Source organism: Oncorhynchus kisutch, linkage group LG27 (genome assembly GCF_002021735.2).
Source record: "Oncorhynchus kisutch isolate 150728-3 linkage group LG27, Okis_V2, whole genome shotgun sequence".
NCBI lineage: Eukaryota > Metazoa > Chordata > Actinopteri > Salmoniformes > Salmonidae > Oncorhynchus > Oncorhynchus kisutch.
Genome location: NC_034200.2, coordinates 11,533,358 through 11,555,969, shown reverse-complemented (window position 1 = coordinate 11,555,969; position 22,612 = coordinate 11,533,358). Strand labels below are relative to the sequence as shown.

At 41.3% G+C, this 22,612-nt stretch overlaps 1 protein-coding gene across 10 annotated transcripts; it reads right to left on the bottom strand.

Moving 5' to 3' along the window:
* Positions 1–688: 688 nt before the first annotated feature.
* On the bottom strand, positions 689–22,038 carry LOC109871795 (heterogeneous nuclear ribonucleoprotein C-like). Of its 10 annotated transcripts, none has more exons than XM_031807382.1 (10): positions 21,857–21,875; positions 21,514–21,605; positions 10,800–10,960; positions 9,237–9,502; positions 8,987–9,071; positions 8,810–8,860; positions 4,533–4,699; positions 3,388–3,501; positions 2,909–3,042; positions 689–1,375 (listed from the first exon to the last, which is right to left on the bottom strand). In XM_031807382.1, exons 3-10 carry the CDS (start codon positions 10,802–10,804, stop codon positions 1,253–1,255), a joined length of 945 nt encoding a protein of 314 aa, XP_031663242.1. In that variant the 5' UTR covers positions 10,805–10,960; positions 21,514–21,605; positions 21,857–21,875; the 3' UTR covers positions 689–1,252. The 10 variants fall into 10 exon arrangements, with proteins under 10 accessions (XP_031663242.1, XP_031663241.1, XP_020318394.1 ...); XM_031807381.1 differs by lacking the exon at positions 21,857–21,875 and adding an exon at positions 21,696–21,819; XM_020462805.2 differs by lacking the exon at positions 21,514–21,605 and having other exon boundaries at positions 21,857–22,038.
* Between the last annotated feature and the right edge of the window lie 574 nt (positions 22,039–22,612).

Below are 22,612 nucleotides of genomic sequence, written 5' to 3'. Positions count from 1 at the left end.
CAATTGTCAGTAGAAACAACATTTGTTTAACCAAGTCAGCCATGTTTTTTTTAAAGGCAGTAAATGAGGCTGAATGAACTGTTTCGCTGCCAGACAAAGCTCTGCTGATAGCCAGGTATAGCAGTGGTAAGGATTCACTCCATGGTGCTGAAAAGAAGGCTCTGCTCTTGGGACAGCTTTATGTAGGCATTAACAGTTTGTGGGCACCTTTTGTCATATAGTGTAATTCATTATAGTGCAATTAATGCATTGTTTATTGGTTTTGCTGGCCTGCATCTAAAAATATGTATTTAAAAAATTATATATGGGGGAGCTTGCCCCACCAAGATTTACATGCTAAAATCGCCACTTCATATGGAGACTCCAACCACATTTTCGGATCAAGCATAAATTGGCTTTTAGTCTAGGCTTCCGCAATGGGGACAGCCCAAGTGTACCTACTACCTATATGAACACCAACGCATCATCTGTTTGCATGCCTGGTTGGGAGGTTCTTGAAGTGGAACCATGATAAAGGATATGAGAAGGGACTGTTTGAAGTGATCTGATATCCAAACACGGTGCCCTCTGGTGATTCACAGAACACGCCAGTTATTTATTGTTGTGCTATCTTCACCCAAACACAATAATACCTGATAAATTAGGTGTGCATCTGAAAACCTGTTTCAATGAAATAAAGAAGCACTAATTCATTTGAGTATTTAATTGCAATTTATTATTACAGTACAACTTAGACCGAGTAGTATAAAAGAGTAATGACATGAAAATCAGGAACATACAAACTCAAGTGGACAATTTTTTTTCTTTAAACGTTCACTCAATCTTTAAAGTTGTTGTCATTGCTTGATTACCAATGCTAGTAAAGCCAATGTGGTGGTTTGACTTGTGGCTCAGGTCAGAGAACAGCCATTTCTGCTCTCTGGTCAAAAGAGCAACAGCAGCACAACAAATCACTTCATAACGCTCACTATCTACATCTCGTTTCAATGTACCTGGCTGCAAGACAATGCTAAATGAATAACACAATGATAGGAGTGGGATGAAACAGGGATGAACTAAATTGCATCAAGAGAAATAAAAAGACCTGTGGGACAATGGAAGGGTGGTAGTGGGGGCAGGTGTTCTCGGAGTGTGTGCATTGACGTTCTCTCACGTTTCGGAGTAGTGTGGGTATTAAAATAGGAGTCGGAGGAGCCACTGGAAGCCATGTGGATGCGTTGTCTGTACAAGTGTGCATCAGTCTGCATGTGGTCTAAGAGTCCTCATCTCCGTTGACACTGTCACCATCGTCGTCTCCATCCACATGCTCTCCTTCCTCCTCCTCTTCATCATCATCATCATCCTCCTCCTCCTCCTCTCTTTGTTGACTCTTCACCTGCGAGAGCATATTAGGTGTTGTGAGTATAAATAACACTCAAATTACACTGAACAAATATAAAATGCAACATGTATAGTGTTGGTCCCATGTTTCATGAGCTGAAATAAAATATACCAGAAATGTTCCATACGCGTTCTCTCTCAGATTGTGTGCAAATTGGTTTACGTCCCTGTTAGTGAGCATTTCTCCTTTGCCAAGATAATCCATCCACCTGACAGGTAAGATGATTAAAACAGCATGATTATTACAAAGGTGCACCTTGTCCTGGGGACAATAAAACATCACTAAAACGTGCCGTTTTGTCACAACGCAATGCCACAGATGTCTCAAGTTGAGTGAGCATGCTGACTGCAGGAATGTCCATCAGAGCTGTTGTCAGAGAACGGAATGTTAATTTCTCTGCCATAAGCTGCCTTTCAATGTCGTTTCAGAGAATTTGGCAGTACGTCCAACCGGCCTCACAACCACAGACCATGTGTAACCAAGCCAGCCCAGGACCTCCACATATGGCTTCTTCACCTGTGGGATAGTCTGAGACCAACCACCCGGACAGCTGATGATGACACTGGGTTTGCACAACCAAAATATTTCTGCACAAACTGTCAGAAACCATCTAAGGGAAGCTCATCTGCGTGCTCGTTGTCCTCACCAGGGTCTTGACCTGACTGCAGATCGGGGGTCGTAAACGACTTCAGTGGGCAAATGCTCACCTTCGATGGCCACTGGACAAGTGTGCTCTTCACAGATTAATCCCAGTTTCAACTGTACCGGGGCAGATGGCGTCATGTGGGCAAGCAGTTTGTTGATGTCAACATTGTGAACAGAGTGCCCCATGGTGCCGGTGGTGTTATGGTTTGGGGAGGCATAAGATACTGACAATGAACACAACTGCATTTTATCAATGGCAATTTGAATGCACAGAGATACCGTGACGAGATCCTGAGGGCCATTGTCGTGACATTCATCCGCCTGAATCACCTCATGTTTCAGCATGATAATGCACAGCCACATGTCGCAAGGACCTGCACACAATTCCCCCCGGAAGCTGAAAATGTCTCAGTTCCTCCATTGCATGCATACTCAGACATGTCACCCATTGAGCATGTTTGCGATCGAAGTGTATGACTGTGTTCCAGTTCCCGCCAATATCCAGTGACTTCGCACAGCCATTGAAGAGGAGTGGGACAACATTCCACCGGCCAAAATCAACAGCCTGATCAACTATGCAAATGAGATGTCGCAGTGCATGAGGCTAATATTGGTCACACCAGATACTGACTGGTTTCCTGATCCACGCCCCTACCTTTTATTAATGTATCTGTGACCAACAGTCATGTGAAATCCATAGATTAGGGCCAAATTAATTTATTGCAATTTACTGATTTCCTTATATGTACTGTAGCACAGTAAAATCTTTAAAGCTGTTGCATGTTGTGTTTACATTTTTGATCAGTGTTAAACACACTTCAACATACTGCCATTCATCAATACGTTTTCTCCTCTTCCCCGCCCTCGTTTCTTCCATCTCACCTCCTCCTCTTCCAGCAGATCCCCCTCCTCCTCAGAGTCGTTGAGATCCTCCCTCTCGATGCTCTCCTCCTTCTTGATGCTGCAGTGCTGCTGTGAGGACACCTGTCCAGGCTCAGGCTTTGCACCCTTCTCATCTGCTCGCAGAAAGAGCCCAATCCGGGTCAAACAAGCCAGAGAAAAAGTCGTCGTCAAAAGTTGAAAAATGAAATCACTTATCTGTACATACAAGTCATAGGAATGCTGAGATTGCCGGTATACATACAGAGTACAAACCAGCTCATTCATTTTTATTTTTTTTATGTTATAAAAGTTGACTGTCCACGTAACCTGGTTCAAACATCTACCATGTAACCCTGAAGGAGGCATTGTATGCCAATACATTGGTTGCTATACCCATTAAATGTTTGGGAGCATAGTGTGCGACTTTCTTTTTATAAAAGCATTGATCACATGGTTAAGGTGACACTTCTACACCCTACCTGACTTCTTGCTGTGGTCCTTCTCCATGCGGTCTAGGCTCTCCAGCAGGTAGTCTACTTTGTGTTTAATCATTGTCAGCTCCTTCTTGATGGTCTGCAGGTCATCTGTTTTCACTGAGAGAAAGAGATAGAGGGAAAAAAAGAGACGGATAAAGGTTTAAGAGATGGACCCCAATACCTTATGAAGCTCTGTATGCGGTGCTGCGAGAGTAACCTTCATTAGCAACATGCGATTAACCTCAAGCCCTGCACCGTGAGCATCAGGGCATAAAACATTTTTTTTTGGTCCACCAGCCACAACTTCTTTTCTCTCTAAAATACAAAAAAAAAAACGTATTATTCCTAAAACAATAAATGTATTACTAGTAAGAAGTAATGGGTTATTGTTTAATTTTATTTCATTGTGTGACCTGAGTCTTAACCAAAATATCACAGATGAGACAAAACATTTCAGCTGCCCCTTTTAAGGATGGGAGGTTAACGTGGTAACACGACTTGTCATGTTTGTGCATGTGAGATTGAGTCTGACTAGTATAAGCGTGGTCTTCTCTTCCCTAGCAGTTGAAACCCAAACATAGAATAACAACCTATCTTGTGAACAAAACAATGTAAATAGCCAAGAAACAAGGACAAGGTCTCACCTCAGTAGACTGGTTTCAAATAAATTAGACCAACTTTTATGCCTATGCGCAGAGCTTCAAAAAATGAATCTGTCACTCAGCTCTTCAAATGCACACAGCCTACAGCCAGGCAGTGACGCAGCGCAAGGTGGAATAGGCTATTATAGGATTCGTAGAGCTTTGATTTTGTGCGATTCATTTACCAGCTATGAAGCAAAAATGGCAGAAATACTTTATAACAGTTACTGCAGCATTTATTTTACTATAAATGGGATCATACTTGACTTTCAATTCGCAAATGAAAGTGAAATGCTCGCACTGTGGAGCTCTTGACCACCCGCCAGGTGAAATAGACATCTTACCCGCCAATGCCAAAATCTACCCGCATTTGGCAGGTGTTAATTTTAGTCCCCGGTGAGCATTGACAGCAGGTACTGCATGAAGGTGCTACAAATAGTCCACTGGGCAATGTGAAAGTTTACTGTGCTAGTTGAGTGGCTAGAGCAGAGGGGGCTGGGCACTGACTTGTTCTTGAGGATGCCCTCTGGCTGCTCTTGGAGGAAGAGGAGAAACTGGCCTTGCTGCGGCGGCTGCCCCCTCCAGTCATGCTGATCCGCGGGCGCTTGGACGGGATCACTGCTCGGGACAAGGATGGAGGAGGAGGGGGCACACGGGATGGGTACGAGTACACTCTGAGAATAGAAGAGCGAGTAATGAATGAACAGACTACTGCCTTTACACTAATTCCTCTTGGATATTGAGTTATCTACACTGAACAAAAATATAAAAATGCAACACGTGTTGGACCCATATTTCATGAGCTGAAGTATATCCCAGAAATTTTCCATACGCACAAAATGCTTAATTCTCTCATCTTGTGCACACATTTGTTTACATCCCTGTTGGTGAATTTCTCCTTTGACAATATAATCCATCCACCTGACAGCTGTGGCATATCAAAAAGCTGATTACACAGCATTGTTACACAGGTGCACCTTGTGCTGGGAACAATAAAATCCACTAAAATGTGCAGTTGTCACACAACACAATGCCACAGATGTCTCAAGTTGAGGGAGCATGCAATTGGCATGCTGACTGCAGGAATGTCCACCAGAGCCTTTGCTAGAATTTAATGCTATTTTCTCTACCATAAGCCATGTCCAAAGTCGTTTTAGACGTCGTGTCCAACCAGCCTTATAACCGCAGACCATGTGCATGGCGTAGTGTGGGCGAGCAGTTTGCTGATGTCAATGTTGTGAACAGTGTCCCATGGTGGCGGTGGAGATATGGTATGGGCAGGCATAAGCTACTGACAATGAAAACAATTGCATTTTATTGATGACAATTTGAATGTACAGAAATACTGTGATGGGATTGTGAGGCCCATTTTAAGGAATCTCTGACCAACAGATGTATATCTGTATTCCCAGTCAAGTGAAATCCATAGCTTAGAGCCTAATTTATTTATTTCAATATAATATATGAACTGTAACTAGGACGGTCACATTTCGTCAGCCGGTGATTGTCAAGCAAATAACTGGTCAATCTCACGGTACCTGACCATTAATTAGCATAAACACATTTAGCATCTCCTGGCTTCCACACATAGCCTACAAGCCAATGATGCGGACCTTTGGAACATCTACATTTATAGCCTACACCTTCACAATAAATCCATTATTTATTTTAGACCGGTCTAAAGAAGAAACATATAAAGAAAGTGTAGTCTATTTCAGAAGAACATAATGACAACTCAGAGTATGTTAGGTCCTGATCTGGCTATACCAAATGGCTGTGGGCTACACTAGTTAATTTAGCAGACAAGATTAGCTTAGAATTCCATGGCATTATTTTATAGTATGAAGAATACAATTGAACAAAGCTGAATGAAATAGAAAGGATATTTTCTCCAAACAATGAGGGAGTGCACACATGCGTCTCTTCTTGTTGAGAGGTTAAGAAATAGCTATTCCTTTATGCTTAATTTAGAGTTATTAATTTAACTTTAGTTGTTCTACAAACATTGGGCTATATGTTTAGATTTTTAACCCTTGTGTAGACTTATATTTCACTCAACCCCTAAAATAAAAGGAGCTTCATTGAATTTTAAACCCCAAATCTATTTTGCATCAAGAAACAACCCGTCATTCATCAAACTTTGTGAATATCTGGGGTTTTCCCTCTGCACAATGCAGAAAGAATGCATTTAATCAGTGGACACCACTCGTTTTTATTACAACACACCTGTCAATTATTATTATTATTACTGCATAGGTATAAACAATAATATTTTAGCATGAGATAGCACTTGTATAGCCTAAGAAAGTAGTAGAAATTTGCAGAAAGTAGTTTAGAATGCATTTTATTGAAGGGAAACGGTCTTGAACTTTTTTTTTGCAACATAGTGATATAATCTTATATACTGTACAATGAGGAGCTCAACTACAAAATACTAGTCTTCTCCCATTTAAAAAAAACCAACATTGCCCCCCACCCACAAGGTGTATGAACAATAAATATGATTAAAATAAGATACAAAACAAAAATCAATCAACTCTAATCAGCACATGTAGGACAATATGCAAGTGTGTGCATGGTCTTTGCAGATGTATTTCTCATATGTGCAGCACATAGTATTTATTTCACAGTCCTTCTTTGGGGGGGCAGAATTTGCATCTCCTCCTCTTGCCTGCCCCAGCTGCAGGGAGTGCCTGCTCCAGCTGAACAGCTTTCACAAGTGCTGCAGAGGCTGCTGTGCGGGGCAGGCACTCCCTTCTTTGAATGTGTGAGGTTACAAGTGCCTTTCCCAGCTGCTCCAGGAACACCCTCCTCTTGTTCCGCATCCAGTTAGGGTTGATCTTGTTCCATATCACGAAGGCATTGTATGAGGACACATCAATGATGTTATGGAAGATGACCAGGAGCCAGCCATCCTCATAAGTTCCAATCACGTTATCCAGGTTGTCCACGCCTCCTTTGTTGTGGTTGTAGTCCAGGATAATGGCTGGCTTCCTGTCCTCACGATCACTGATCTCAGCCGTTTTGTGCACTGTGCTCAGGAGGACCACATTCTTGTTCCTCTTTGGGAGGTAAGAAACTAGAGTGGTGGTGGGGGTGAAGGCAAACTGATGAGAAGGCCTCTCTCCCCCTTGTTGCAAAGAGTGCAGGAGGGAGCTCAGGCTTGTTCTTTCTAACTGTGCCAACCATGGTGATCTTCCTCTTCAGGAGCTACTGGCTGAGTTCAATCAGTAGCACACAATCTCAATTTCTGTGTGTGTGTCTTTGTGGTGTATAAATAATTTTATAACTGCCGGGTCAAAATTGACCCTAAGACAATCTTTGTACCCTGGTGGTGTACAGCCTTCATGGAAATATGAACAAAGGCGATGTTTCACTTTTTCTAATGTTGGTCACTCTAGGAAAAGTCATCAACTGCGCGCGTCCTTATCCCGTTCCGACGTGCATATTGAAGATATTGGAAGAACTGTCCACATTTACTTTGTCAGCCAACAAGATGAGTAGGCCTAACGAACAGCAAAAGCACTAGCCTATGTCAATCTACTATCCCGCATAGTACATAGGTTGACCTATTCTATTCTGTGTGAGAAATAAATATTCCAAAAATAGTCTGGGACAGTTGTGGGATGCAATAGATCCCAAATTAATACAACCATGACCATCAAAAAACATTTTTTTACACAATATGGCTGATGCAACAGATCAGAACGTTTAGCTTAAAATGCTGATAAACTATTAGGCTATTTTTTCACATTATAAGTGCAGCAATGCACACAGGGTAGAAGGCTGTATGCGCGCATATTCCATTAGCGGAAAACACCATTATCAAAAGTGTATTTTTATGGTGAAAATGATCTTCCCCAAACTTGAAATTCACAAGCTGCTCATGTATTCCAGTTAGGCTCTACACCCCTTGTAAAGCGGATTAATGTGCTTAATTTTAATAAGTTATTTTGCCACTTTAGTTGTGATACAAACCTTATTGAAACATATGGCTATGTGAAAGATTACATGAGGTTTGGGAATATGAATCGAAAAAGGTCTCAAAAAAGGGCATTGTTTTTTATGCTGGGCATCATTCACAAGTGATAGGCTTATATTGTCATCTATCAGACTATTCTTGATTGAATCTGGTCTTTACATATACTAAATAATATGTGTGAAACTTGTTTTGATTTAGAATGGACCATTATCATGCACCTGTATCGAAACAGGGTCAGCGGGAAAAAAATACATGTAATCTATGCACTTAAAAAGTGAATGGAGGATGCTTTTCCCTGTGGTTTATTTTCATGCCAGCCAGGCTATACTTCTGTTGTAAATATAAGCAACGTGCTTAATATTGGGAAAGTTGAGAGATAAATATAATAGGCCTAGCCTATAGAAAGCTGATCCTCCTATTTTTAGTAGAGGCCATCACTCCGTTTTCAGACAATTGCAATTGCAATATGAGCTCATGGGCTCTCAAAGTGTTTGATTAGATTTTCGAATACATTTGTATTGATGTCAGAGTGATTAGAGGGACAGAGAGCTGAGTATCTGCAGGTAGCAAGTTTGGTAGGCTACTAATGACCAGCATCAGAGCTTGGAGAAGCCTAATTACCGTGACTAAACGGTCACATGGAATTTGACTGCCTTCATGACTCGTGTGTGGCGGTAATACGCACCGAAAACAGCCCAACAGTAACGCTGTTAGTAAAATTGTTGCATTTATATTTTTGTTCAGTATAGGTAAAATAGAGCTAAAACATAGGATGTGGGAACAGACAAAGCACTGGACTCACCGGTCATAATAATCTCTCTGGAAGTCATAGTCCAGATCAAACGTGGGACTACTGTGGGGAGAAGAAAAAGAGCTGTCAAAATAAGATACACGTATGCAGTGGAGAAGAAGAATTATCAGAATAAGATTGAGACCCAGAGGTTCAAAATATTAGATATTTAAAAATGGGATTCTTTACATTGAATCAGACCTGTACATTTCTCCCGCCGAGCGCTTTGCGGTCTTTGACCTGTGGGGTTTGGGTTCTCCAGCCAAGTTAATGTCTGAGGAAGAGAGAGATAGTTGGCAGTTGGAAATACAATCTTTATTCATATTCAGTCTATTCTCCACAAGCAGGTCGGGTATGGTCAGGTCAGTTTTGCACAATACCCATAGAACCGTGAGTTTGAGGCATTGCTCACCAGCCCCAGGCTGGCTTTAGTCCTTACCCAGCACCTGTCCCACGATCATGCGTCCATCCTCGGCCCCTACAGCGGCCCGGGCACATCTCTCGTTGGCGAACTGGACGAAGGCAAAGCCCTTGTGCACAGAACAGCCCACGATCTTGCCATACTTGCTGAAGATTGCCTCCACGTCTGCCTTGGTGACCAGGAGCGTGTTGAGGTTCCCGATAAAGACCCGCGAGTTCAGTGAGCGCGGGTCCGTCTTGTTGGTCACGTTGCTGGCCATCAGGCTGCTGGTGGTGGGGGACAGACTGGTGGAGGAGGGGAGACGGGTGAAAGAATTTATTAACTGTCAATATAAGATAAAACTACTGAACCATCTTTATATACAAACACGAGTGTCAAGGAATGTTCCGAATGAACACGGTTGACCTTGTTCAGTGTAATATTATATCAACAGTATCACCAAAAGATGTAAAATAGTTTAAGCATCTCAGGCTCCAGCCATGTAGCTTGCACAAATGTGTTTGTGGCGTATCTTAAAATCCGTCTTTGATGTCCCTTGTGTTGGTAATGTAACAACCATTAGCCTTAAAGGGATACTTTGGATCTTGGCAATGAGACCCTATATCTACTTCCCCATAGTCAGGTTCATTTGTGGATACCATTGCTGTCTCAGTGTCCAGCATGAAGGAAGTTCAAGGTAGTTCTGCGAGCCAATGCTAACTAACGTTACCCATAGACTTTGTCATTGCGCATTCTGATAGTATGTATAGTAGATACCGACGGACTTCCAGTCATTATGCTAACACTAGTTAGCATTGGTTCGGAAAACTACCTCGAACTTCCTTCATACTGGACACAGAGACATCAATGGCAACCACAAGTTAATCTGATTCTCTGGATGTAGATAAAGGGTCTCATTGCCAAAATCCCAAAGTATCCCTTTAATATTGGTAGTACATATACGGTACGTATGTCTAGTGTTGTGCATATGGCACAAATCCAGGAGGTCCTGCTGTAAAAAAAGATCCAGGATAAGCACAATAAGTAATCAGACAACTTCTATTACCATATGTGAAAAATACCATAACGTCATATTTATGCAGACATACAGAAGCTGCACATCCCATTTCATACACAAACCAAAACTCATTCAATAGCTTAATACAATTCACATTTCCAGGAAGAAACGGATGCACATGGGTGTCCATGACTTCAGACAACAGCAGTGTGGAAGGGGGCAATGTGTGTATTCCAATCCACCTGTAGCAGTTTGTTGCAGGGTTTGTTTCATATTGCCTGAATTGCACATCTAGGGCCATAGTTAACAAGTGTCTCAAAGTAGTAAATGGATAAGTGCTTGAACATTGAGTGTCACACCATGGGCTACTATTTAGCACTGTAAGGTCGGGAAAGGGCTTGAGAGTGTACAAATTAGGTGCTTATAATACTAGTGGCAAATGTGGTAATTTAAGGAAAGCTGAGCAAAGGAGTTTGGGCACAATCGGACGTTAGGGAGTGAGATCTCACTGGCACTGCATACAACCTGAGTGTCAAAAAAGGAGACGTTAACAACCGTTGGGGGTTAAATAACCAATCACTCACTCCATAGCGTCTGTGTGCAGGGCGATCGTCTGTCTGTCAGTCAGTTCTGACACTGAGCGCAGGGCCAGTGTGTGCGGGCAGGTGTCTTGAGTGCTCTCAGCAAAAACTACAACTTCATCAGCACCCTCTCAGAACGCAGAACTTCGCCCCCACGACTTATACTGAGGCGGGCGACAGAGAACACACCTCAGTGACATTGTATGTACAGGGTTATTACAGTCTTACCTGGTTGGGTTTTGTACATAAATCAATTATGAGCCAAATGCAGAGAAAAACAGGGTTCAGGGCAATCCTATAGAGGAGCACATTCAGGGGACACTTTCGGCTAATGATGTGTAACTGCCTAGCCTATCAACTTGTTTAGGAGATGCAATATACTTCAAGTACTTTTAATGACAGATTATGCAACAGCAGCAATATGTTGCTAGATTTTTAAAAATGTATTACAGGTCAGGCATCCATTGCAAGACAAGTTCCAGCGACAGACAGTGGGCCTAGACATGCTTAGCTCTAATTGCAATTAATCATAAAATGTACTAGATAGGCAGTCATGTGTGATGCACACAGGGAAATAACATTGGGATGTTATGTTGCATGAACACACTGAGAAGCTAAATATTCTGAACGTAAGAGAGGACAAGCAGGCCTATGCCTACATTTGAGGATTTCCCCAACAGGGAATGTTCTATGCAGGGGCCACCAGAACACTCAAGATGCTTATGGGCCTTCAGCAGCACTGCGAGGGGTGGTGAGCACTTCAGGGACTTGGTGTTAGTACTGTAGAGCTGAAGGTCCTGACTCCCTTGTTTCAAGCAACCCAAGTGGACAATTATAACAATTGTCAGAGCAGGTATATCCCCCCCTTGTTTTTACACTGCTGTATCTCACTGGTTTGTTATCTATGCACTTTACCCGTACCTACACGTACAAATTCTCTCACCTAACCTGTACCCCCCCCCCCCCCCCCCCCACACATTGACTCGGTTCTAGTACCCCCTGTATATAGCCTTGTTATTTTAGTATGTTATTTCAATTTTACTTTTTTTTTTACCTTAAGAAAATATTTACTAACTGCATTGCTGGTTAAGAGCTTGTAAGCATTTCACGGTAAGGTCTACCTGTTCAGCCCATGTGACAAATAAAATTTGATATGATACAGGTGAAAATAAGATGGTGTAGGGTACTTCAAGGGTAACAGTGATGTGGAGACTCAGATTGGCATACATTTTAAAGTGAACAGAACTAAAACCACTGATTGCAAAGTCAGACAAAACCACAACGCCAAGGACAACTTCAACATTTTACAAACACATTATACTTGAGAGCAGATGCAAAGTTTGGTAAAAGAATCACGGCACAAACCATAATTATGTTACCAAACTTTGCATTGGCACCATTCCTGAAGTAAATGTGTTTTTATACAATTGAGGAAATTGTTAAAAGTAGTCATTGTGCATAGAGTTATGGTTTGTTAACTTTTTGATATCATTGGTTTTTGTTTGGCCTATATTTTAAAGTGAAATCTTAGTCTCAGCATCACTCTTATTGTGAAATTGCCCTGTACTAGGCATGATTATTATTAGTAGTAGATGGGGGAGGGGAAAATTGATAGTTACATATCGGGATATTGAAACTCATCTCTCTGCAGCAGACATACGGTGAGCAAAATGTTTGGCACATTGAATCGCAATAAAATCACAGTATCAAATAGCAATACATATTGTATCGGCACCCAAGTATCGTGATAATATCATGAGGTACCCAGCAATTCCTGGCCCTAATTAGGATGATCATTTCACATGAAGTAAAACAGGTTGGGGCTTTGCTTTAGCACTTAAAATGTTTGTGGTAGTGGAAGAGGTGTTCATATTTGAAAAGCAGACTAAGATTTCATACCCAAGTTGTCATCTAACTTGTTGGAAGTGGTAAAAAAAACGGCAGTTGTTGCAAAGATTTCATGCGGTTAATAAAACAAGGCTCATACACATTGACAAATGGAATTTAATGACTTTTCCCATGACTTCTCCATGAGTTAACCAAACGTCCATGTAAGTACAGTGCCAGTCAAAAGTTGACACCTAATCATTCAAGGGTTTCTTTATTTTTACTATTTTCTACATTGTAAAATAGTGAAGACATCCAAACTATGAAATAACATAGTAGTAACCAAAAAAGGTTTACATATACAAATAATATTCGAGATTCGTCAAAGTAGCCACCCTTTGCCTTGACAGCTTTGCACACTCTTGGCATTCTCTCAGCCAGCTTCATGAGGTAGTCAATTGGAATACATTTCAATTAACAGGTGTCCCTTGTTAAAAGTTAATTTGTGGAATTTATTTCCTTCTTAATGCATTTGAGCCAATCAGTTGTGTTGTGACAAGGTAGGGGTGGTATACAGAAGATTTGGTTAAAAAAAAAGACCAAGTCCATATTATGGCAACAACAGCTCAAATAAGCAAAGTGAAAAGAAAGTCCATCATTACTTTAAGACATTAAGGTCAGTCAATCCGGAACATTAAGAATTTAAAGTCTCTTCAAGTGCATTCGCAAACTGGCTCTCATGAGGACCGCCACAGGAAAGGAACACCGATTTACCTCTGCTGCAAAGGATGAGTTCATTAAAGTTAACTGCACCTCAAATTGCAGCCAAAATAAATGCTAGAGTTAAAGTACCAGACACATCAGCTGTTCAGAAGAGACTGCGTGAAATCAGGCCTTCGTGGTCAAATTGCTGCAAAAAAAAAAACACTACTAAATAAGAAGAGACATGGCTAGGGCCAAGAAACATGAGCAATGGATATTAGACCAGTGGAAATTGGTCTTTTGGTCTGATGAGTCCAAATTTGAGATTTTTGGTTCCAACCACTGTTTTTGTGAGACGCAGAGTAGGTGAAAGGATGATCTCCGTATGTGTGGTTCCCACCGTGAAGCATGGAGGTGGTGTGATGGTGCCTTGCTGGTGACGCTGTCAGTGATTTATTTAGAATTCAAGGCACACTTAACCAGCATGGCTACCACAGCATTCTGCAGCGATATGCCTTCCCATCTGGTTTGCGCTTCGTGGGACTATCAATTGCTTTTCAACAAGACAATAACCCAACACACCTCCAGGCTGTGTGTAAAGTCTATTTGACCAAGGAGAGAGTGATAGAATGGTGCATCAGAGGACATGGCCTCCACAGTCACCCGACCTCAACCCAATTGAGATGGTTTGGACCGCAGAGTGAAGGAGAAGCATACAAAAACATTCCTGGTGAAGTTGGTTGAGAGAATGCCAAGAGTGTGCAAAGCTGTCAAGGCAAAAGGTGGCTACTTTGAATAATATCAAATACAAAATATATTTTGAGTTGATACACTTTTTTGGTTACTACATAATTCCATACATGTTATTTCATAGTTTTGATGTAGCATAGACTCGTGATGCACCGATACGACATTTTTGGCCGATATCTTCCTTGCCAAAAAAGAAATTGAGCGATCATTTTTGCAGCATTTTAAGCATTCTAGAACAGTTAAATAGTACACACACATAGCAGGCATCACTATAGTCCCCGGTTTGAATCCAGTCTGTATCACATCGGCCGTGGTTGGGAGTCCCATAATTGGGATTGGGTGGCGCACAATTTGCACAGCGTTTAGCCAGGGTAAGCAGTCATAAGAATTTGTTGTTCACCGACTTGCCTAGTTAAATAAAAGGTTACACACACACCAAAAAGTTATTTTGTTGGCATTTACATATGTGCCCATTACTAGCAAAAAAAATCAAAACCTATTTCACTTACTTGCTGTATCGTTCATTTGTTCAGTCGTTCCATTCAACCATACAGTACATGTCAAGCAGTGAAGCTTCAGCTGTCGGTCCGTGGCCTTACTCGGTGCACACTCTCACTGTGTCCATTTCCATCTTGTCCAGCTGTGTATGTAACATTTCACGTAAACCCTGTTGCTTGTCTGTATCGACGTAGTGGTCCTTGTACATAGCATTGAGAATGGTGGCGACACAGTAAAGCGAGAATGCCACCGAATCGCTTGTTCACAGCCTGTGTGGACAGTTTTGTTGAGCAGGCATTTCAATGCCATGAGAGGGTATCACATCTGCTGCAAGTGCAGTTGATCTTGAGTCAGTTGTTCGCACATTCTTTAGCATGCAATATGGCATTCCTCAGTACGAAATCCTTGATGACCCACTGTGCTGTCAGAATCAGCATGCTCAGGGGGCTGATATAGCTGGTCCAAATGTCAGTCGTGAAGCTAATAGCAGCGTCGCTATTACTGTAACTCCAGTAGGGCAACATCTGAAAAATAGCGCACTTGGTAACGTTAAAAAGCAACGTCGGTATCGACCCGATGTCTAGTTTAACGCCGATGTGCATACATATAATGTAGGTACATGACGTAATGACCACTTAAAATGTTGCCCTACACGTGCAACACAGCATTCATAACCTAGCCCACAATGTCTGCTGTGTGGATCGAGCAGTCAACAAGTCAAGCAGTCATTTGAAAGAGTAAGAACAATTCAGCGAGACAACTCAAAAGGCGAAATCCATTAATGCCAAGATAATGGAATTCATTGCCCTTGACAATCAACCGTTCTCTGTCGTGGGTGATGTTGGCTTTCGCCGACTGGTCGAGCACCGGTACACGCGAACGTTACCAAGTGCGCCATTTTTCAGATGTTGCCCTGCCGGAGTTACACAGTAATCGCGCCACTACTATTAGCTTCACAACTGGCATTTGGACCAGCGATATCAGCCCCATGAGCATGCTGAGTGACAGCACAGTGGGTCGTCGGATTTCGTACTGAGGAAAGTCATAGTGCATGCTCATGAATGTGCTGGTTGACATACCGCTGCTGGCATTTGAGAACATGAGCACGCTAGCTCCATTCGAACAACTGACTCGAGAAATAAGATCATCAACTGCACTTGCAGCAGACGTGATACCCTTTGTTAAAGCATTGAAACGCCTGCTCAACAAAACTGTCTACACAGGCTGTGAACAAGCGAGGCGGTGGCACTCGCTTTAATGTGTCGCCACCATGCTCGATGCTCTGTACAAGGACTGCTACTTCGATGCAGACAAGCAACAGGGTTTACGTGAAATGTTACATACACAGCTGGACAAGATGGAAACGGCCACAGTGCCAGTGCGCACAGAGGAAGAGAGGAGACGGACAGACAGAACTGAAACTTCACTGCTTGACATGTACTGTATGATAAAATCCTGGTTGAGAATGAAACGACTGAACAACGAAACAGCACAGCAAGCAAAATAAATAGGTTTTGATTATGTTTTACTGGTAAAATGAGGACATAAGTAAATGCCAACAAAATAACTATTGGGTCAGTGTGGTGTGTAACCTAGGCAAGTCAGTGAAGAACAAATTCTTATTTATAATGACAGCCTACCTTGGCCAACGTTGGGCCAATTGTGCACCGCCCTATGGGACTTCCAATCACAGAGGGATGTGATACAGCCTGGATTCGAACCAGGGTCTGTAGTGGATGCATCTGGCACCGAGCTTTAGTGCCTTAACACACATGGATGCAGTGGTCTAACTATTTAACTGTACTAGAATGCCGCTAAAATGTTAAAATATCTGGAACTTTTTTTTGACATGGAAAATATTGGAATCGGACAAATTCCATCTTGGTGCTTCACTAATTTCATATCAAAGATCAAATGGCTGTGGTAGGCCTCAAATATTTTTATTCAGCTGAAGCAAGCACACAAATTTACAGGAAATGTATATTATAGTTTAGTCAATTTTAGCTACTTTAGAAGTGTTTACTTTGCAGACTGAGAAGCATCTATTTAGTTGCAATGTCCAATACATTGAATGCCCAAATCAACTGGAAATATCTATAACAAGTTTTGAAGCCATATAATCCAAAAGGCTACATGTGATCTTTTTTCCTAAAATTACTGGTCGCAATTTACAAATTATTATTTTGTTTCCCATTACGATTCATCACGATTGAACCAAATCCCAACTAATACAATGGCGAAGTGAATAATTTGTTTTGTCAAAAATATTTTTTGATCAGTGTTTCCCCAACCCTGGAGTACCCCCAACAGTACACATTTCATTGTAACCCTGTACAAGCATACCTGATTCAACTTGTCATCTAATCAATGAGTTGTGTCTGTCCTGGGCTACAACAAAAATGTGTACTGTTGGGGTATTCGAAGACCAGGGTTGGGAAACACTGGTTCAAATTAATCAACATTGTATGGCCTTATTCAGGAGTGTCAGTGGAAAGTTTTGGGGACATGACAAAAACATAAATACATGCTAATAATAGCTAAACAGTTAACTACAGGGTACAAGATATGTTTGAATTGGCTACCTAGTTAGTCTGTTCTCTATCCTATTGTATAGGCTATATAGGTCTACCTGGTGCTGTTATTGTCCGATTGTCTCTGTCTCCTTGAGCAACGGCCTACTCGTCTCGCACGCATGCAGGTGATGTGCATAATAAACAGATGCGATAAAGTGTCACTCTGATCCTGGCTGATACGTAGATTTGTATTTAATTGATACAATATTTTAAAACTATGCCTAAATTACATTAACATAAATTAATATCGATAACTTCTCCAAAACGGTTAGGATTTTAGAATTTTCCAAAACTTTTCCAGGCATGGAAAACACCATTTAAAAATTCCATGACTTTCCCACGATTATTCATGACCTTTCGAACACTGAAAACGTGTGTACCTCTAGATCTGTAAAAGTGTTTCGGATTCCAGATTTGAATGGCAGAGTGGAGGAAGATACTAACTTTGTTGAACTTGTTGGGAAAGTTGTCAAAGTAGATGTGTCAAAAGTTGCATTGTTCACAGTGAATGGAATCAGGGTGGGAAATTAACTTAGGTCCACCAGCCACTGTGGCAAGTAGATTTTTATTTTTTTAATTAGACAAAATATTATTTTCTCAATAATTGAACACAAGAAATGAGCACGCTTTCTAATGTTTCAAAAACAAGAAATGTACTACCAGTAATAAGTAATGGGGCGGCAGGGTAGCCTAGTGGTTAGAGCGTTGGACTAGTAACCGGAAGGTTGCAAGTTCAAACCCCCGAGCTGACAAGGTACAAATCTGTCGTTCTGCCCCTGAACAGGCAGTTAACTCACTGTTCCTAGGCCATCATTGAAAATAAGAATGTTCTTCACTGACAAAAAAATAAAGGGGTATATTGCTTAATTTCATTTTATTTTTTTTGACCTGCGTCTTCTAACCAATGTACTAACATCAAGCCTGCCCTGCCAAAAAGCTGAGTGATACAGCTGATCATTATTATAGTTCGGGTCTCTACACTGACATTTTTTACAAGGAGTACATGAGGTGCTCCTAAGTTGAAATGTAGACACATAATTAAATCTAGGAGAACAATGAATACAACTTTTCAGGAGTGATGCATGCTTAATCAAGGACAAACATTAGTTGAGAAACATTTTCAGCTGGCCCTTTAAGGAACAGGCCGTTACCATGGTAAATCTCTGACTGACGTTTTCCTAAATGAAGACAGTTGCAGCAAACTCAAACATTGAAAAACAACCAAGTATGCGAACTAAACTAATGAGGTCCACGCGCCAGTCGGTGGCTGGCGGTAATATACTTTAAAGTTGGTTGCCAACAGCCATATAAAATCTACAGAATAATGAACGAGGAGAGATTAATCAAGGACACTAAAAACTAAACTAGAGGTTTCCCATTTTATCTGTGGATTAATTGTTTGAGTAGAGAACACAGTGTGACTTAAAATTAGTCAAATTCTACAAAGACTCAGCAAAAAAAATACCATATGCAGTAGGAATGCACGATATATCGGTAAGCATATCGGAATCGGCCAATATTAGCTAAAAATGCCAACATCGGCCCTGTCTAGTTTAACGCCGATGTGCAAAACCGATGTCAAAGCTGACGTTCATACCTATGTAATGTAAGTAGATGTAATGACGCCACGAAAAATACAGCCCTACACAGAACAAAAGCATAAAAATACTAAGCGCACACTTCCAACAACTGAACAAGTTCAAGTCGAGCAATCATTTGAAAGAGTAAGAACATTTCAGCGAGACAACTCAACCGCGAAATCCATTAGTGCCAATATAATGGAATTCATTGCCCTTGACAATCAACCGTTCTCTGTCGTGGGTGATGTTGGCTTTTGCTGACTGGTCAAGCACCTCGAGCCCGGTACACACTACCAAGTAGGCGCTATTTTTCAGATGTTGCTCAACCAGTTTCACAGTATTTTTGGAAAGCACATCCATGAGCAACTTGCTATGGGTGTCACCGCTATTAGCTTCATGACTGACATCTGGACCCGCGATGTCATCCCTGTGAGCATGCTGAGCCTGACAGCACAGTAGGTCGACGAGGATTTCGTACTGAGGAAAGCTGTATTGCATGCTCAAGAATGTGCTGATTCTCATACCGCTGCTGCTATGAACACGCTAGCTCCATTCGAACAACTGCGTATGCAGCAGATGTGATATCCTCTGTCACGGTATTGAAATGCCTGCTCAAAACTGCCAGTTCTCACAAAATTGCAAAAGTACTCTACCAGAGGCTGTGAACAAGCGATTCCGTGGCATTCTCTCAGCCTCTTTACGGCGTCGCCACCATGCTTGATGCTAGGTACAATGACCGCTACTTCAATGCAAGAAACAGGGTTTACATGAAATGTTACACAGCTGGACAAGATGGAAACGGACACAGTGACACTGAGGAAGAGGCCACGGACAAACCTGAAACTTTACTGTTTGAAGTCCTGGTTGCGACTGATCAAATGAACAATGAAACAGCAAGTTATTGTATTAAATAGGTTGATTGTTTTACTGGTAATGGGGACATACGTAAATGCCAACAAAACAACTTTTTGATCAGAACGTTTCAACCAACTAAATTTTAAATAAAATCTGTATTGTTTTTTTTGGCAAGGAAAATATTGGATATCGGTAAAAAAATATATATATATCGGTGCCTCCCTAATGTGCAGGTAAAACAACCCAATGTTTATCTCCCAGGACAAATTAGAACGCAACAGCAAGCTAACTAAATGTCCATGAATGTGTCATCAACATGCACACACCGAGATGGTTTAGTCATCATGTTAGAATGTTGAAGAAATAAATCCCTTTAAAAATTGGACAAAAAGCATAGAGCAATTGCTCCTAAAACCTCTCATTTAGATAACAGCATACGAGGAATAGATACGAGTCAGAAACACTACAAATTGACTACATGTAAATAGGATAATTGGTCATAAAGTAAAGTCTCATCCAAAACAGAGTTTTGTACCAAAGTATTTCACAAGGTAAATGAAAGTTGGGTTCATTTCAATCCTGCCCAAAGCACACAAGTAATTAATAAAAGTATAAAAGATATCAAAAAAGTTGTCTACAAAGCAATGGTCATGACCTCTATGCACATTTTAAAGTTCGAATGACACTTCTAGCTTAACGACAAATACCGTTTCAAATAATAACAATTAGTATGACAAAGATTTCAAGTGGAACTTTTTCTCACTTGTCACAGTAATTAAACACACCAACAACCTGATCAATCAATGCCAAGGTCTCTGGCAGGGAGGGGCCTGAGGGAAAGCACCACTTCCAAAGTAAATGTAACTACTGTACTAGCTATTATCAAAATGGAGAGTGGACTGTCAATGTCGTTTGAGCTGCACCTACCGATACCTGTAGCACTATTTTTTAGTCTACGATGCAACTTGATTAAATCAGGTATATTAAAATAATTACTATTCCATCTGGAACAGTTTGAAAAACACACCCCTAGCCAGGAAGGTCTAAGTAAACTCACAATCTGCACACTGTAATACAACATTAATATAAAAGCTGTGATCTAGCTAGCTATACCTTGGTTTAGGGTCTAGCAAAGTGAGACTGAGTAAGGACAGAGTACATAACTGCATTATTCATAAAGTAACGTTTAATTAGTGGTAACAAAAAGTACACATTTCTTTGTGTTTTCTGCCACAGTGTTAATATTATCGAAGTAAAATATAAATGACGTAACTATGTGAAAAACGTGTCCAGAGAAAGGTGGCCAACCAGCATTTCTTGCAGAAAAAAATAATTCCCGCAAAAATAGCGTTCCTGTATCAGTCTTTCTGTGGATATCCAAGGACTCCAAAACCAGCTAATCAATCACAAAAATGTAAAAACCACCACCGGCCAAAATCAAGGTTCAACAGGGAAGATTGCTAGTAAAAAAATGTTAGCGTTATGGCTATGCTGCAAGCTAAAGTTAACCAGCCAAACTAACGTTAGCTGCAAAACGGCTGCAGTGCAGCGTGTTATTGTCCAGACAGAGCGCGTTATTCGCAGATTGTCATAAAAATGTAACTAGCTCGGCTTACACAATCATGAACTCAATTTGCAAGACAACAAAAGAGATGGCAAAAAAGCTAGCAAAAATGTTAAGGATCCTTCTAGCCAGCATTTTGCCGGGCCAACTAGCTAGCTAGCTAGCTTGCTAAAACGCTAATGGAACCAAAGTCAGTAAGTACATCAGTATGTTTAGAAACTCTGTGATGGAACCATGATGAGCTAACTAATCGTTAGCTAGCTAACCGCTCGCTCAAATAGAAAAATAAATGGCTTTAAAAAAAGAAAATTCCAAAGATATTGCAGTCAGAGAAAAAAAATTCAAAAGTCTTGAATCAAAATACTCACCAGGAGCTTAAAGGTTAAAATGACTTATTTCAGCAAAATGTCAATATAGTGCTGAGGTACTCTTCTTGTAGCTATAAGAAACTGGTTACACCCTGCACGAAATGGCGCAGCACATAAAGGGGAGGGAGTCAAGACATGTATTAAATCAAATATTATCTATATTGACAAGATAGTCGACTGACCGCTCTAACAATGGAATTACATGTCCGCAAAGGTAGAATGGAGGCGCGATCAGGTGGGAACTTTCTAGCCAATGAGAGGGCAGATTGGCGTGAGAGCGACGGACACAACTCTGAAATAAAATCGTTTTTCTCAAAGTTACTGGAATGCCACGTGGACCCACCTATATGAGAATGTGTAACAACATAAACATTACGAAACGAGTTATCGATCGAATAAGCCTCACGTAGCGAATTCAATTCCATGTTTAGTTGACCAAATTCGACACTCTTCTCATAGTCCTCCAGAGAAAAAAAAAAAGGGGCGTGGGGGGGACCACTTGGTCTACTTATCGGGCGGATTTAAGCCTCTCGCTATCTGACTAAATCCGCTTTAGTAGACACCTATCAAATCTGATTGGCTGCTCGTTATAAAACCCAAGCCGTTCCTGTCAGTGGTTGATTACAATGTCTGTCACCTGCTTTTTTTGTTATAACCTTGCAGCTGATAGGTCGTGTTGATCAGGGTCAAGCTTGTGTTCAAATCGCAAGACCTCTCCCAACAGCAGTGGTATTCCAATTTGGGGGACGCAATTTCTTTCCAAAGAATTTCTCACGACGCACACACACAAAACATTTGTTTATAATAGGGTTCATGAGTGGCGCAGCGGTCTAAGGCTCTGCATCTCAGTGCTTGAGGCGTCACTACCGACACCCTGGTTTGATTCCAGACTGTGTCACAGCCGGCTGTGATTGGGAGTCCAACAGGGCAGCGCACAATTGGCCCGGCGTCGTCTGGGTTTAGCCGGTGTAGGGCGTCATTGTAAATAAGAATTTCAGAATTTACTTGCCTAATTAAATAAAGATTAAATTAATAATAATAATACACTGACCTATAAACGCCACATGCAAAAATATCAAGATTTTACTGCGTTAAGGTT

Coding starts and splice junctions, on each gene's coding strand:
- LOC109871795 (XM_020462805.2), bottom strand. Junction 9,072..9,236: donor GATCGTGGGACAGGTGCTGG/GTAAGGACTAAA, acceptor TCTCTTCCTCAG/ACATTAACTTGGCTGGAGAA. Junction 4,700..8,809: donor CAGAGAGATTATTATGACCG/GTGAGTCCAGTG, acceptor TTCTATTCTCAG/AGTGTACTCGTACCCATCCC.